Source organism: Beta vulgaris, chromosome 8, assembly GCF_026745355.1.
Source record: "Beta vulgaris subsp. vulgaris cultivar EL10 chromosome 8, EL10.2, whole genome shotgun sequence".
Lineage (NCBI taxonomy): Eukaryota > Viridiplantae > Streptophyta > Magnoliopsida > Caryophyllales > Amaranthaceae > Beta > Beta vulgaris.
The window spans coordinates 19,032,636-19,050,851 of NC_079209.1; the positions used below are offsets into that span (position 1 = coordinate 19,032,636).

General features: G+C 36.6%; 1 protein-coding gene across 1 annotated transcript; it reads right to left on the minus strand.

Annotated features, from left to right (window-relative positions):
• Positions 1–384: 384 nt before the first annotated feature.
• LOC104901310 (GDSL esterase/lipase At1g29660) lies at positions 385–15,834 on the minus strand. Its single transcript, XM_010688865.4, has 5 exons — positions 15,606–15,834; positions 10,316–10,440; positions 9,520–9,759; positions 1,152–1,392; positions 385–899 (listed from the first exon to the last, which is right to left on the minus strand). Exons 1-5 carry the CDS (start codon positions 15,832–15,834, stop codon positions 688–690), a joined length of 1,047 nt encoding a protein of 348 aa, XP_010687167.4. The 3' UTR covers positions 385–687.
• Between the last annotated feature and the right edge of the window lie 2,382 nt (positions 15,835–18,216).

Genomic DNA, 18,216 nt, shown 5'->3' on the forward strand with positions numbered 1-18,216 from the left:
TAAACTTCACCAAAACAACGCAAGTGCAGAAATTTAACAATTTAATAACTTATAATCAAGAAAATTACCTGAATTATGTTCTCTCTTTCATATTACTCTTGGTTTTGCACTTTCGTCTTTAATGATTCTCCAATTTTTAGGAAAGAGCAAATTTTTCGGGTTCCACAATTAGTTTTAGGTGTTTCAAGTGACATGGGTGGAGGATTGAACTAATTGAGAAGGTTCTAGGGAAGAACTTGGAATATTGAAATGAAGTAGTCTAGGGGTCATTTAACTACTAGGGGAAGGTTTGAATGGGATTTCCAATATCATTAATGACTGTGTTCTATACTATGTAGAAAACTTATAGAACTTAAGGGTACAATATAGAATAAAAAAAAAACATTAAAAATATAAAGTTTAATTTAAAAATCCATAAGAGTATAATGGTATATCATAGAAAAACCCAAGTAATTCTATTGATTCCATGGTCATGACAATTTTGTAACATATATAAAAAGTACAAATTAGCAGACAAGCCAAGAAAACAAATGTAGCAAGTTGACTGTTATTATTCCATGGTCAAATTTACTTTCGTCATGAAGAGGTCTAAACTGGTAAAATGATTAAAATGACAAATATTACAAAATTGACCATTGTAATCCTTAATTCGAAATCCATGGATTGGTATAAGCTACTTGCTTTGTTTTAGCTACCAATTAATTGTTGGATGTCGACAGGGTGAACAATTGAGGGAAATGGAGTTTTGAATGAAATGGTTGCTACAAGTTCATTCACGACCTCAGTAGGATGAAATCCATCCATGGAGAAATACATGTTCCTATCCGGGCATGGTGGAGTGAACGGCTCACACTGGTAATCGCTCCTTAATTTGCAACAAGTAGAATTTGTAATCGAACCTGCAAATTCCAATAATTGATTCTTCTTCTCATCAACGACAATAAAAAGTATAAGATTGTAAAAGTTTTCTATATAACTCTACTAGTACAAATGTACAATAATAAAGATATATGACCAAATTTTTCGGCCCCTCATGATGTGTTGCTCATAATATGATAAAGAATTTAGATTTTACATATAAAATTATGTACATGAATCATTCACATAATTATTGTGTATTATTTGAGGAACTATGAGAGTCTATGACCCACCTGGAGGAGGAGGAGATGCAGCTTGAAGGGCAGAGATATTAATGACTGTGTAATTCGCCCCACGAAGCTTTGCATTGAAATCATCTACTAGTGATACAAGCTTTGTGTTGAAAAGCTTTGCCGCTTGGTTAATTTCGTCTACACATTGAGTTGCATTATTCATGGCAATTACAGCGGGAGCACAACCTATCAGTCCTAACCCAAAAATTGCTACCTTCCTTGCACCAAAATTATACAATGTCTGTCATACCACAGAAAAGTTCACCAGTATTATTATGGGATCCTCTTAATTAGTAGACATAAAATTTATAAGAAGTATACTCAAATGGATTTATGTTGTACATGTGTATTTCACTTTTGATCATATGTACTTCCTCAGTTTTTTTTTAATCTGCACATTTTTCTTTTTGATTTGTTTCATTTTAGCTTGTAGTTTGCACACTATTGTTTCTTCTATTTTTGGTAATATATCCCATCAACGTGTCCTCTTTTTCCACTCATGTCATATACTTTTTAATATTTTTTCATCCACTTTTTAGTTTCTTTCTCTCATATTTTAGTATTTCTGTCATACTTTTTACTTACTCCTCGATTCTCCCCAAATTGAAGTGAATAAATTGAAAAGAAATGAGGGTGTACAACATAAAGACTAAAAACATGTCATGTTGCCAACTTGCCACATTTGCACCCACTTCTCCCACACAATCAAATGAGACATATTAAACAATAAAAATTTGTGTGTTAAGAGTCAAAATCATAACCTCTCATTTGAAATACAAAGGCAGTAACCAACTAATTTACAATCTCATATTGATTTTGGGAAGAAAAAATTATTTAAAGACAAGATATATAATATTTCTCTCCTTGAAGCAATTGAATACAAATGTATGTATTAGTACTCATTCATCAAATGCTAATGATATCGTACCGGCGTACCCCACCTTTTTGTACTTTTATGTTAAAAACAAAGATCTTATAGTTTTCATAACCTCCTTAATTAGCCCCACTATATTATTTATATACATCGGTTATATTCTTAAACAGTAACCTAATTTTCAAAAAAAAATTGTACTAACGTCTTGTAAATAATTATATATGTACTCTCTAGAAGGTGGTGGTTATATTGATCAATAATTCATACTCCCTCCGTTTCCTAAAGATCTTCCCACTTACTGTTCCTACAGATACCAAGGTAAATCAAGTTGTGTGGGGCATGGTGTGAGTAAAGTAGGAGAGAGAAAGGGGTTAAAGTAAATAAACAAATAAAAAGGGGTTAAAGTAGGAGAGAGAAAGGAAGTAAAATTGAATTAATAATGTAATGGTGGACTATATAATAGTGACATGAGAGGGTAAATAGGGAAATTTGTTTTGCCAAATAAGGAATAAAGCAAAAGAGGAAAAATCTTTTGGAAACACCCTTAAACGGAAAAGAGGGAAGATCTTTAGGAAACGGAGGGAGTATTATAATTACTATGTAGAAAATTTAAATGGAATTTGAAGATTATTTCACGAGCATAATCCAATGCCTATAACTCTTTTGTTTTTTCACTTCTCTTAAGTCTTCGATTTAACAATATCAAATTATCTAATTACCGAGGTCAACAATTAGTTATACTCTAAATTCAAAAATTTCGAGTACACCTAGGAGAATCTAGTTAACTAAAGAATTAAGATATAGGTATATTGAATGATGACCCTAGAAAATATGGAAAAAAAAGAGTTGGTCTACCATTCTAAAACAATTTGCAGATGACTTGTGCCATCTAGAATTATATATCTACAAGGAATTTTCTTATTGGAGTAGAGTCATCCTCATACTACCCCCACCCCCCATTTTGTACCTAATATATTTTGATATTCAATTAATATTATGTTTTTATTGGTCTCGTATACTTTCCCAAATTTTAAAGACCCTAAATCACATTTTTTCAGGTCAAAAGTGAACCCTACAGTTTAAACATGGCACATATTACAATCGAAAATATAACTCAAGATGTGTAATATAAATGAATCATTATTTTAAATTATTTTGACTAATTCCGCTAGAGTTATGATGTTCAATGTATGTTTAGAGAACAAGAGTATGTGTTACTTTAGGTAACTAATATTCTTTCCATTTCATAATATAATATTTATTTTTTTTGGATATTTCAAAGTATTATAGCTATTTTCTTTTTTATCAACTTATTTGGACTAAAACATATTTAATTTCTAAACAAATTTTCAAAGGAAAAATGGATTAGAATACCCCCAACTTTGGCCCGTCCGCTTTTAATACCCCCAACTATGAGTTATTTTTAAATACCCCCAAATATTGGGGAGGTTAGCCAAAAATGCACCCCTGACCTAAAATAACCGGTTTAACAGGTTAAAATGTCATGTGTCATGCGCTTATTGGTTTTACTTTTTTTTTTTTTGTTTTTCTTTTTTCTTACCCCTCCCTTACCATTTTCTACTACCACTCATCTCCTATCCCCCCTCCTCAACCACCAGTCCCCCTCCCCTTCCTCTTTTCCCCCACCCCTTCCCACTGAGAAACACCCTCCCGTTCACACCACCGCCGAAACCACCCTACCCCAACACCCACTGCCACTTCCCCTCCCCATACTACCACCCTTCCCACACCCCAACCCCCTACCCTACCCCCAACCCCTTCTCACCGGATTTTGGGAAAAAAAATGAACGAGGAGGGGGAAAAAACAGAGGACTCGAGGCAGGGGGAGGAAGAGGGAGTTCGGTGCGGGGTTTTGGCTGGCGGTTTTTGGCGGCTCGACGACCGGAGAGGGAGGCCGCGAAAGAGGGATGCTTTTGAGTGGTGGTTCGCGGGGCTGAGTGCAAGGCAGCAGTGCGCAAGGGGGTCGCGAAAGATGAGGAAGGACCGGCGGTTTTGGGGGGCTGCGAAGGAAAAAGGGCTGGCAGTGGTGTTTGTGTTTGTTGCGGAGGTCGAAGGCGGTGCGATTGGTGGTGGCCGGAGGTGTTTTCCGACGGAGGAAAGAAAACAGAGAAAATGATAATGGAGGATTGAAGTTTTTATTTTTAATTTTCAAAGGGGGTTAGGGGAGGGTGGAGAGAATTCAACGGGATGGTGGGGGAGGGGGGATGTGGGAGTGGGGGGGCTACTGGGTGGTGGGAGTGGGGAGGGGGCTGGGCTGGCAGGACGAATCAGGGGAGGGGTGGGAATGGGGGAGGAATAGGAAATAAAAATAACAAGGAAAAAAAATTACCTTGGTAACAGGTTACAAGTCATCTGGGTGCATTTGTGGCAGACCTCCCTAATAGTTGGGATTATATAGGAATAACCCATAGTTGGGGTTATTAAAAGTGGACGAGTCAAAGTTGGGGGTTTTCTCATCCATTTTTCCATTTTCAAAATACCAATACATTCATTTCAAAAATATGTACCCTTTTTTAATTTATAGCTTTATACCATTTTAAAGAATATCTATTGCTTTTTTTTTATTATTCTTTAAAGAAAAAAAAGAGGTAAAGAACGAGTTTCAAGAAAAAAGTACCAAAAGAAAAAACATTTAAATGAAAATCCTACTGCTCCTATTTTCCTTGACCCTGTGAAAAATGAGAAGTGACTAGTGAGCACTATACTATGCGACGGAGGGAGTATTATAGTGACGTATACCTATTAAAATATTAGGTTATGTTCTATATAAACCTGTAGATATATAACATTGAGTATGTTGAAGCACAGAAGAAATAGGCGAGTTCAGGAGCTCGTCGGGTCAGCCGGGCAGATGGGGAGATCGGGCTAGATGTTCTTGCATGGCGTCGCTCTTTTGCTTCCGCTCGGCCAAGAGGTTTGGCTCGGGCGACCGAGCGAGTCAGTTTTTGACGCGAGGATGCGATTTCGTATTGTGTTATATAAATAGCTTTAACAAATTTTGTTAATTCAACGATTAGGTCATAATCACATCTGTAATTCTGTAATTCTTCAAGATCAATAAAAAAAATTTCTCTCAAGCCCATGGACGTCGCCAGCACCCCGTTGGTGAACACGTAAATTTGTGTGTGTTTTTCATTGTTTTTGCATTTAATATTTGTTCTTTCTCACATTCGTTATAACAAATTGGTATCAAGAGCTTTTGGTTTTGATTTGAGTGAGAGAGATGTATATGATGAATGTGCAAATCGATAAATTCACTGGGAGAAATAGTTTCAGTCTGTGGCAAAACAAGATGCGGGCTTTACTAAAGCAACAAAGGTTGTGGGCACGTTGGCAAAGAAGTCATCATATTCGGTTATATGAGATGGCCATTCTGGAGGATAATGAACATTCAACGTTCATGTTGTGTCTTGCTGTGACATCATCAGGGAAGTCGCGGAGGAGGAAATCACATTTGGTCTAAGGTTGAAATTGGAGAGTTTGTACATGAAAAAATCTCTAACCATCGAAGTGCTTCTGAAGCAATGTTTGTTCAGTCTACGCATGATTGAAGGTACACCTCTTCAGGATCACCTTGATCAATTAAATACGATTTTGTTAGAATTGTTTAATATTGATGTTAAGGTGAAGGATGAGTATGCTGCTTTAATTCTACTTGTTTCTTTACCATTGTCATATAAGAATTTTGTGCAATATTTTATTATTGGTAAAGATTATATAACCTTAGAAGAGGTTAGATCATCTCTTCAAACTAAGGAATTGCGACATAAGACATCTGGTAGTACAAGTGGGTTCAGTTTCAGAGGTGGGGGTAGAGTTGTGTATGTCTGCAAGGGTTCAAAGGATGTGTTGAAGGGTGTCATGTGTGGAAAATTGTACATATTAAAATGTTCTACTCTCTCAATCTTAGTTGTTGTTCCTTTAGTAATTCAGAAGGATGATATGACCAAGCTATGACACATGACACTTGTGCATAAGAGTGAGAGAGGAATGCAAATCCTCTCCAAGGCAGATCTACTGGGTGGCCACAAGATCAAAAACCTTGAGTTTTGTGAACATAGGTGTTTGGGAAACTACATCGTAGCAAGTTTTCTAATGTCATTCATAGAACAAAAGGTACTCTTGATTATATCCACTCCAATTGTTGGGGTCCTTCACGTGTTGAGTCTTTGGGAGGTCACAAGTACTTTTTATCTTTCATTGATGATTTTTCAAGGATGAATTGGGTGATCATAATGAAGTGAAAAGGTGAAGCTTTCAAGAATTTCAAGCAGTGGAATGCTTTGGTGGAAAATCAAACTGGGAAGAAGATCAAAAGGCTACAAACTGATAATGGTCTGGAGTTATGTTTGTCTGAGTTCGATGGCATCTGTAAGAATGAAAGGATTACTAGGCATCATATTGTCAGGGATTCACCACAACAAAATGGTGTAGCTGAACGAATGAATCAGACACTTTTGGAGAGAGCTCGCTGCATGGTCTCTAATGCTGGGATGACTATAAGGTTTTGGGGAGAAGCTGTCAGTACAACATGTTATCTGATCAATCTTGGACCTCACTCTGGAATCAATCCCAAAACACCAATAAGATGTGGTCAGGTAAGCCTGTAGATTACTTTAATATGCCCGATTTTGGTTGTAGTGTTTACTATCATGTAAATGAGGATAAGTTGGATACAATAGAGGAGTGTTTGTAGGATATGGAGATGAGATGAAAGTTTATATAATTTCGTCCTAGTCGGAGCATAGGGTTATACCTAGTAGAAAAGTACTCTTTCATGAAAATTCTATGATTAATCCTGCTGTGAAGTCCATTATTGCACCAGATATTGTTATTGTTAAAGTGCAGGTGGAGCAACAAGTTACTCATGATGAGAGTGATGAAACACACTAAGAGAATCAACGCATAAATTCTAAAGCACCACATTCTTCAACGCCAAGTCAAGGTGCGCCTAGTCTTGCTTGGGAGTCCTATGAGGACGAGTTTTGGGAAACCCCCAAACAGGTATGGTTTTGAAGATATGGTGGCTTATGCACTGCAGGTTGTTGAGGAGGTGGATGTCTATGAGCCATCTACCTACAATTGGCAGTTACATGTACGAAGTCTAACTATTGGCTTGCTGCAATGGGAGAGCAAATGGAGTCACTTCATAAGAATGAGGCTTAGGAGCTTGTGCCTAAACCTCCAGGGAGAAAAAATGTTACTTGTAAATGCGTTTTCAAGAAGAAGGAGAGGATGATATCTGCAGAAAGGGTCAAGTATAAGGCTCGATTAGTTGCAAGAGGGTTCACACAACGAGAAGAAGTAGATTACTTACAATGAAATTTTTCACCTGTATTCAGAGATACTTCTCTCAGGGTACTACTAGCAATAGTTGCACGACAAGATCTTGAGCAACTGGTTGTTAAGATAGCTTTTCTACATGGAGCGCTTAAAGAAGAGATAGACATGGCCTATCCATATGGTTTCCAGGTTACGGGAAAAGAGAATTATGTTTTCAAGTTGAAGAAGTCCTTATATAGGCTAAAGCGATCTCCGTGGCAATGGTACAAGAGGTTCGGTAGCTACATGATGGAGCTAGGCTATAATAGGAGTTCATATGATTGTTGTGTGTGTCACAACAAGCTGACAGATGGATATTTCATTTAATCAGTTTTGTGTGTAGATGATACTTTGATAGCAACAGAATATAAGTCTGATGTTGATCATAAATTGAAGGAGCTTCTTGGTGTTGAATTTGAAATAAAAAATTTGGGTGCGGCTCGAAAAATTTTGGGCATGGAGATTTATAGGGAGAGGGCTCAAAAGAAGCTTTTCTTGTCACAGAAGGGATACATTGAGAAGATATTGTCGAGGTTTGGCATGTCAACAGCAAAGCCTATGGATACTCCAAGTGCGGCCAATAGTCATTTGTCTGTTGCTTTTGCGCCTAACTCTGCTGAGGAGGAATACATGTCTCGGGTTCCTTATGGTAGTGCAGTAGGGATCTTGATGTATGCCATGGTTTGCACTAGGCCAGAACTTGTACATGTTGTCTAGTCAATACTGTTGTTAGTAGGTTAATGGGTGATCCTGGTAAGGAACATTAACAGGCAGTCAAGAGGTTTTTTCGATATTTTAGAGGTACGTACGTTAGATATTAGTCTTATATATGGTTGTGATGTGACATGTTTAGTCGCAGGTTTATCTGATTTTGATTATGCTGGGGATGTGAATATTAATGTAGGAGATATATGACTGGTTATGTTTTCCCTCTTGGTGGTTCTATTGTGAGTTAGAAAGCTACTTTACAGCTTACAGTGACTTTGTTAACTACTGAAGTAACGTATATGGCTTTGACAGAAGTAGCTAAGGAGGGAATTCAATTAAAAGGGCTAGTCAGTGATTTGGGTCTACACCATGGTCAGGCAATAGTGTATTGTGACACCATTAGGGCAATATGCTTGGCCTAGGATCATGTTCATCATGAGAGGACTAAACACATATATATGAGGTATCATTTCCTAAGAAGTGAGACAAGAGTTAAGGTGAAGAAGGTAGGTCCAAATGATAATCTGATGATATATATGTTCACCAAGATGGTTCCACAGAGTAAGTTTCAATATTGTTTGGACTTGCTCGATGTCTGAGGTTGTTAATTGCCTTTTTGGGGAAAGTCTGGGGCCTTAGAGGCAAATATGGTGTCCTTAAGGGACAAGTGTAGTTTGGTTGTCTTTCGGGTCAAATCTGGTTGTAGGGAGAATATGGACTTTGTGATTAATGCATCAGTTCATCTGGTTATCTGGTTCGTTGTGAGAGGATTTAAATCATGGTAGAGATTTGTAGAGATAATGCCTTGAATCTGGTTGAAGCGCAAAAGAAATAGGCGAGTTCAGAAGATCACCCGGTGAGGTGGGCATACTCGCCCGACCAGGCTGATGGGTCGCTCGCCCGAGCGATTTGCCCTGGGCGACCGGGCAAGATGTTCTTGCACGTCGTGGCTGTTTGGCTTGCGTGCCAGATTGGGCGATGTTTGTCTGGACTGGCGGTTTGGCCCGAGCGACTGCGCGAGTTAGTTTTTGACGCGTGGATGTGATTCCGTATCCGGTTATATAAATAGCCTTAGCCTATTTCGTTAATTCGACGATTAGGTCATAAAATTTTTCTCTCTCCTACTCGTGGACATAACCAACACCCTGTTTGTAAACCACGCTAATCTCTATGTGTTTTTTATTATTTTGGCATTTAATATTTGTTATTTTTCACATTCCTTATAACAAAATCCATGATATAATCAAGTTGTGGGAGCTGGTTATTGTAAGTTAATAATGGGATCAAGTATTTCTCGATCTTAACAAATTACGTCAGCTCATACCGTAAAACCAATTTGATGACCAACGACATAAAACTAAAAAGATATCTGTTAGCTTAGTTTTTTACCATATCATTATATTCTTGTAGACTTCATTGCTTAATCATATACAAAGCAAATACCTGTAATTGTGCTCCATATTGAGTAATGAGTAAATCAGCATATTGTTCAGGAGTGAAGAGCTTTTTCGTAGGATAGTATTGTGGCATGAAGTAATTATTAATGTAGTCATTACTACCAATATTAACAGTGAATAAGCACTTGTTCAAGTAGTTAGAAACTGGACGTTGAACCATAAATTGAAGCTTCAGTATTGTGGCACGAAAATCTAGTAGTTGTCGATCCATCCAAACCCGGTCACCCTGTAATGGCGAAGAAACATACCAGAAATAAAAACACACAAAAAAAAAAAAAATTGCAACAAATTTACCTCTTAAAATTTAGGCTTATGCAAATCTTACATGCAATATGCACCACATAATTAGTTCATGTACAACATGGGCACTGATTAATAATTTCTCGGATGTCACATCATTATTTGAGCGGACATTATTTGTTAAATATCCCATGTATGAGATAACAATTATAGAAAGTTAATACCTGTTCTTAAAAAAAGAATATTATAGAAAGGTGATATTTAAAAAATAGAATTTGAGACAGATCAAACAACATCTCATAGTTAACATTTGTGTTTTTAGATTAGTAGAAAAAAGGTAAATTAGGTTATGTGATAGTGTGCGAGGTCAAACAGTATTGGTTAATATCATATCGAGGTAGTATAATTATTTTTCCATGAGATACGTTGGATGCTCAAATAATGATGTTACATTATGAAATTTATTTTTCATGAGATAATGATATGACATAATTTATATCACAAAAGAGAAAACAAAAACCTTGTCGAATTTGAAATAATACCAAGTTAGATCCAGTTTGAGTGAGAATCCCGGCAGCACCTGATGCGAAATTGACGCCTCTCGATATTTTTTTATCCATTTGAGTTCTATATGGTTGTATAAATTTCTCGAATCCCAGGAATTGAGCTGTAAACTCAAGATTAAGAAAAGTATAATCCAATGTATCTGAGTAGTGATTGTGATAACATAGGCAATCTCAAATAATCAAATCCAATTAACCAATGATTTAAAACTTAATACAATATATTTACATGTCCTTTAATATGATACACATCAGTTAGAAAATATCATATACAAGACTGCACTGATAAATTGGGACTATGCATAGTTTTTTAGTAGAACTAGTGTTTAGGCCCGGGCAATGCCTCGGGATTATTCTGTGCTACAATTTAGTAGTAGTTAAATAACTCATCTCATACTCATTTAAAAAGTTATGTCATTCATTATATTGATTTCGAGAGTTCTCTTTTCATATATCATCATTAATTTTGATTAAATAAGCAATAATAGTATAGTGGAGTGATGGTTTTATCTCTTTCGAATGTTCATGTATGCTTAATTATTTTTTTTACTATATGAGAAACACGTGGATAGAATGTTACTCAATAAGGGATGGTGACACATGGCACATATACGTTCTAAGAAATACTTCTCAATATATTAGACGTGGATGCGGCCTAGGCCCATATTTACTTCCTCTGTTTCATACAGACTTATGATCAAAATTTGTTTATAGTATTACTGTAAATATAAGGGTAATACTGTAGTGGTCAACACTGGTTTTCAAATACTATCATGCATACATAATTAATTTTAATGAACATGCAAAATTATTTATTTTTAAGGATGTAAGGGATATGTTTAATAACATTAACTAATTACAACACATATTTGTAATTTTGTGAAAACATGGATCACTAAGAGATGTTAGATTAGACGTTGATTCTTTAAAAACCCTTACATAAGGTCAGGGGTTCGACCCCGGGCTTCAACATATTTATTTTTTAAATAATGACCACTTGATTTTGTTGGTTAACAGACACGTGGCAAAATTCTGGTGGCAGGAGGAGGGTGCCACGTGGCGCATCGACGTTGTTACGCACGCCTTTTAATATATATGTATAGATAGATGTATAGATAATAAACGTACATTAAGACTAATATGCATGTTTAGCCAACATTTTTTAAATATAAAAAATTCCGAAATACAAGATATCACATGATTAATGCTTCCTATGTGAAAATTTTGTCAAAGGAACAACTGAACCAAAAGGTTAAGCTGATGGTTGAGGCCCCAGGAATAGATTTATACTCTATCACGCAAGAGTCCTTTGGGCTTGAAGTGTGGATGCAACACATGTCTTCCTCGTACCTGGCGCTAAATATTCTACTGAGAAAGGAGGGGTGGATGAGATTCGAACCCATGACCTTTTTGTTACGCTGGGTCTTGATATCATGTTAAACGACCAACTGAAACAAAAGCTTAAGCTGATGGTTGAGGTCCCAGGAATAGATTTATACTCTATCATTTGACTTATATATTATTGATATATTCCACTATGACCATTTTATTAACCAACAAAAACAAACAGGAGTATTATTTTATAGAATGTTACTGAATTTTCTGCATGTTTTTAAGATGTCAGCGTTTTATGTTTTATGCTAATAAATACTGAATCATAAATCATATCCCAACAATTAAGAAAGTCAAAATATTTAAGTGTAGTATGAGTCCTTTAACATCAAGGAACTCTATTGTTTGGTCAAGGTTTAGGCTTTAGATCATTACGAATTCAAGATTTCCAACAGTAATAGAAATATATAGATAGAAAAATGTCCATTTTTTAAAGATAAAATCAAGTTTTGTTCCCTGAGGTCTAACTTCATCAAAATTAAGTGCATCGTTCTTTTTACATTCCATATTAAGCAACCTAAGATTACAAAACAATATAACTTTAGTAGCCTGAGGGATAATGGTGTTAACTTATGTCAGGACCAAGTGAAGTGTTTAATACTTGATGTATTAAGATCATGTCCTCATTGTGTTAAATCACTAGAACACAAACAATCCTTAATATAAATTAAACCCTTACCAACATTGTTTACTATGTTTCAATGATTCAGTACAATGAAGATGTAAATATATAGCACATTAGATCAGCCTATCCGGTATTGTATTGTGCTGGTCATGACCCTGACGCATATTTAACCTTATTAGGGTTCAGGCTACTAAAGTTGGATTCTCTTTTTTAAAATTCATGCTACTAAATCTGAAAAGTGAAAATATTAGGATACTTAAATTGAATCACGTATAACTCGGTGAATTAAAGTTCAGATTTTCCTTGTTTTAGTTGTTATAGAGATCAAGCCACTTTAAAGAAACTTATATATTTTACATGAAAATATATCAACAAACTGTGGCGGATCTTGACCATCGATTTTACAGGGGCCGATTAAACAAATTAAAAGTTTAACGGCAAAATTTAAATAAGGAATAAAATAAAACACTAATAGATACACATCAAAGTTCAAATATATTAATATCAACGGCTATAAAAAAGTTATAGCTAATTTAATTGTTCTAAATCAGAGCCTTTTAATTTTTAAGCAGTTTTGTCCATTAATTATTTGTTTGACCATTTGTCAAATTTTCAAGGAATTGAAAGAGTAGTTCACAAGTGGGTAGATTTTTTAGAAACTAAATTTATTGTTCATTAGTATTATTAGTAACTACAATCAATTATCAAATTTTTTTAAGTCAAGGCAAAAAAAGATACATCTATTATTTTTCATTGTTAACAATGATTTGAGGAAAAAAAAATTGATTGCATATAAAAACTAAAAGAAGAAGATAGTAACAATAAATAAAAAAGATTTTACAAAATTAGGAACATAATAAGCCAAAGAGGCAAAGATATAGGGAAAAAATAAAAACAAAAAAAATAAGAAGATACAAATCGTGAATAGAAAATATTTTTCAAAGTTAGGTGTGGTAACCAAAAGATAAAGGGAAAAAAGAAAAAAAAAAGAAAAAGCAAAAATACATAAGCATGCCATGAAGAATCGAACATTAGACCTCTTGTTCTACAAGGGAATTAACGCTTCGCGCGCCACTATGCCACACAACATTTCATGAAATATTTTGCAGTTCTACACTTCTACTTTATAGACATAAGGGGGGCCAGGCCCCTGCCCGCCCCTCTTATAATCCGCCACTATCAACAAAGATAAAAGTAGTGATAATGAGGGCTTAAGATGTTTTTTTAAGGTAGCACCTTTTCACGTGCACTGGATACGAATCGTAATTTAATCCACTTGAGTATGAGAAATTTGGTAATGAGTGAAATGGGCACGGGACAATCCGATAAAGGAGGAATAGATCGAGTATGGTCCACTAACAAGGCTAAAAAGAAATTTCACATTGAAACCTGTAGAAATTTTTAGAGGAGGAAAGAGAGAAACTTGGAGAGGATTAAAAAGACTACACTTTTATATATTTTTCATGTACACTCTTAATGAATAAACAAAACAACCTTTAAATAGGCATACAAAGCACTACAATAACGTATCCACTATGTAACCCACTACTTGCTATCCCAGTTTCTAGATCATTATGTAGACCGCTACTTGTTAACCTACTAATTAATTATTAGCCACTAATCCTAACTATTAGGAAAACTATGACTAATTTTGGAGCATAATCCAACACACCCCCTTGCTCCAAAATTTGTAGGAGCCAACATTAAACATTATGTCGTCACAATCTTGATTTTCTCTTCCTCTCTCTATCTCTCTCTCTTTTTTTCTTTTTTTTTTTTTTTTCTTTTTTTTTTTTTTTTTTGCTTCATCTCTTTCCCTTTCCTGGATCTAACCTAGAGCTCTTGATACCATGTAGAAATTTTTACAGGAGGAAAGAGAGAAACTTGGAGAGGATTAAAAAGACTACACTTTTATATATTTTTCATGTACACTCTTAATGAATAAACAAAACAACCTTTAAATAGGCATACAAAGCACTACAATAACATATCCACTATGTAGCCCACTACTTGCTATCTCACTAACTAGACCATTATCTAGACCACTACTTGTTAACCCACTAATTAATTATTAGCTAATAATCCTAACTATTAGGAAAACTATGACTGATTTTGGAGCATAATCCAACAAAATCATTGATAATAATACGAGTAACTCCTCTATCTTAAAATGTAGTACTTGCTATTTTCTTTTTTCAATATGGGACAACTAAGCATATGGAAAACAAGCAAGAGATTCACCACTCGTTCATACATGAGAGTGTACTTAGAATTAGAGCACACTGATAAGGTAAACAACACTAATATTCATTGGGAATGAGCATCCAATAGGGACCCTTATCCAATTGTTCGATAAGCGCTCAACATGAACAACCCAATAACCCGGAGATTTAATACCATGATAAGAACTAGGGTAAAGTAATTATGCGTTAGGCCCGATGAATTTTATCATAGTATCAGCCTAGAGGATCTTGGACGACCACAAGGATTCGAAAAGAATAGTGTCCCTTGTGCTTGAATGTATCCCATTTCAAGTTTCAAAAAAAATAATGTTCCTCATCCAACTGTTGGAAATATAATATTTGGTGGATTCGAAAAGAATGAAGTGCATGCCCTTTAACATATGGGCTCACATATGAGGGGGATTATTAAGGAGATGAACCACAGTGATCTCAGATTGAAAGAATAGAAAGAGACGGAAAGAAAGGTACTTCAAGAATAGCATTGATATTCTGTAGAATGAATCAGGTGATAGATTGACTAAGACGCAAGAAATTCATAAAGAAATTGTTGACTTTTATTAAAAGCTTATTGGCTCAGCTGCTCCAATTTTATCAGGATTAGATGTTGTTAAGCTTAGAGAAGGAGCTCAGGTTTCTCAAGCTTCAACTACTGTGCTTACCTAGCATGTTACTACCAAGAAAATTGATGATGCTCATGCTCTTCACTATATTGATGATGCTAGGGTCCTAGGAATTGATGGGTTAAATAGCTTATTTTCAAAGAAAGAATGGGAGAGTGATTAAATAGGATGTCTACACAGCTATTTGTTGATTCTTTGAGAATGATGATCCAGTTAAGGGAATATATTGTACCCTGTTTACTCTAGTTTTGGGGAAGTGGTGGACCAAGCTCAAGCTGAATTCATGTCTGGCAAAATTATCTATGATAACATGAAAGTTGAAACTTGAAAATTCATGTCTTACAAAAAGTTGAAACTTTGAAAGCAAACATATTAAGTATTATACTTACAGATAAAATCTTCAATGGTACGGCCATTGCAAAATCTGCCAGTGGCTTTTCCTCCGGGAAAATCAACCCCATATGGAGGGTAATTTGCTTTCGCCATTGTTCTGAATCCATTGTTGTTGCCAACATCTGATAATGAGTCCCCGAAGATGAAGTAACATGGCACCTTCAGTTCACCATTTACAAGTGAAGAGAAAACAATAAGAACTGAAAATGCAAAAATTTTCCACATTTTGTTTAGGTTGATTGCCTAGAAGAATTGAAATTCAAACTTAAACGTTGTAAATAAGAGTAGCGATACTAAAATTGCATCTAGTTACGATAGTATTTATAGGAAAATTGTGATATAGAAAACCATGCAATCCTTTGACGTGCGGAAAAATTTAATTAAAGGGAACAATATATTTTTTCTATAAAAAAGAAGACAACAATATTTCGGTAATGTTTTGGCCAATTTCCTAGTCTGTTCCATCTATGACTAAGTTACTAAAATATCCCTACCTTTAGGGAATATAATCCTCCACTAGTTGGAGTTAACTAAAATGCCCTCATTTATTACAAGTTTCATCCTCTATAAATAGAGGTTGTCTCATTAGACAAAGGTATTCAATTCTCACCTACAAAAAATCAGAGCATCTCTCTTTACATTTACTCACTTTCTCTCTCTACCTCAATCTCAACTGACTTGAGCGTCGGAGGGGCTTTCCTTGAGAATACCCTCGGGCCAGTTTTTCATTGTGTTTTGCAGGATTATCGGAGACCACTTCCTCAACTCCTCAAACCTTCTCGGGATTTCAAAACTCTCAATATTACACTTACCTTTGGCAGTTTTTAGGAAGAGACAGTTTAGCACCATATGTGGGGATGCTACATCTCAAAGTCACATATCGAGAGCAACATGGCACCCGACTGAAGGAAGACAAGAGCTTTTCACCTGACCAAAGAGCTCCCATCATGTCGTCATACCACACCTAGTGTGAAACCAACTCATTAGGAAGATGAGTGATCTACCTCTCGGAACAAGGATAACAACTTCAACACTGGAACTAATTTCCTCTAAATCCACCCGCGTCATGGCGACTAACCCAGAAAGGATAGTCGATCAGCTCCACTAGACATTCAGCGAAGTATTCAAGAGCTCCTAGCCGACACGCCGCAACTTAACCAAGGGCCTCATCTTCGAGCCTAATTAACTCCACTCAAAGTATAAAGGAGGATGCTTAGGAAGAAAAGGACCTAGAAGATATTTCGCAACAACAACTCGGTGTAAGATGAAACAGAACGAATGTCAAGTTGTCAACAATCATGAATCAAGTCGAGAAGGGTGTAGTGGATAGTACTTGCGCATCACAAATCCTCGAAGAAAGTATGAAGGTACCCCTCTCGGATCCAACAAGCACAAATAAGGAACATGCAACTTGGGCCCTCAACAGGTTCTCATGACTCTTTCTTGCTATCATAACGAATTGCCCATCACTCGAGACTTCAATGTCAAGCAACGGTATATAAGCCTGTCGGCGAGAAATCAAAGAAGCAAAAGGAGAAGCTCCTTCCCAGGAGTCCACCAACAATAATCATAATGTGAACAACCACGCTCGGTCATCAGACGAAGAAACCCCAACCAACTCTTCCAAAAATGACTAAGTATCATTTATTGTGCCTTACTCGACATCCGAGTAGCGGCATTCCGGCGAAAAATACCTCCTCGGGAAGAAGAGGCTCATTCGCGTCCCGAGTCAAGAATTTCTCCAATGGCACCCCCTCGGTCATGAGCGAAGTGTCCCAACCAGCTTAGCCAAAAAATGGTTAAGTCATTTATTAGGACCTACTCGACATCCGAGTAGCGTCCTTTATAGACAAAACAGACCTCCTCGGGTAGCTTGAGGCTTATTAGCCCTCTCGAGTCGGGAACTTCTCCGCTAACACCTCCTCGGGAAGCAGGGGATTCCATTAGCCTCCCTGAGTCGAGAACATCTCCGAAAGATAATTACCCTCTCGGCCTCAATAGAGAGCTCAACATTTAGCTAATATAGCTAAAGTACATCTTACATATCCAGCTCGGGAAATTAGGCAGTTCATTCCCCTCCCCTCCCCCCCCCCCCCCCGGTCGAGTCGGGAAGACAATGACCCTCTCAATCTCACCAAGGATCTCATCACTTAGCAAAAATGAGCTAAGCATTCTCCATACACCCAACTCGAGATTATGATGGAGATTAGCGTCCGAGTAGGTGCATCACCCTTCTAGGGCCTTGTCAGGGGGCTCAACACTTAGCCAAAAATTTTGCAATAGTATGTCATCACCCTTCTCTATTCGGGAGAGTATGTAACTCGAGAAAGAAAAAAGATCGACTTGGAAAAAAAAACTCGGTCCTCCTCCTAGCCAGTTTGTTGCTTAGCTTGGCTCGGTAGCCACACACATATACCCCTTAGGAAAATTAGGTCTCCTTCTCTCCAACTCGAGAGACTTAAGGGTCAAATTCAGTGACCTAGCAAGATCAAATGAACAGCATTGTGACCGCCACTCAGGAACCCACTATGAAATGTCATCTCGGTTCCCCAATGAGGCTCACCTAGGTTAGCCTCAGAAAACACAACATTTAGGGCTCTCGCACAT

Coding starts and splice junctions, on each gene's coding strand:
- LOC104901310 (XM_010688865.4), bottom strand. CDS start 15,834: ATGTGGAAAATTTTTGCATTTTCAGTTCTTATTGTTTTCTCTTCACTT. Junction 9,760..10,315: donor CTCAAACTGGATCTAACTTG/GTATTATTTCAA, acceptor TCGCCATTACAG/GGTGACCGGGTTTGGATGGA. Junction 900..1,151: donor TGCATCTCCTCCTCCTCCAG/GTGGGTCATAGA, acceptor TGGAATTTGCAG/GTTCGATTACAAATTCTACT.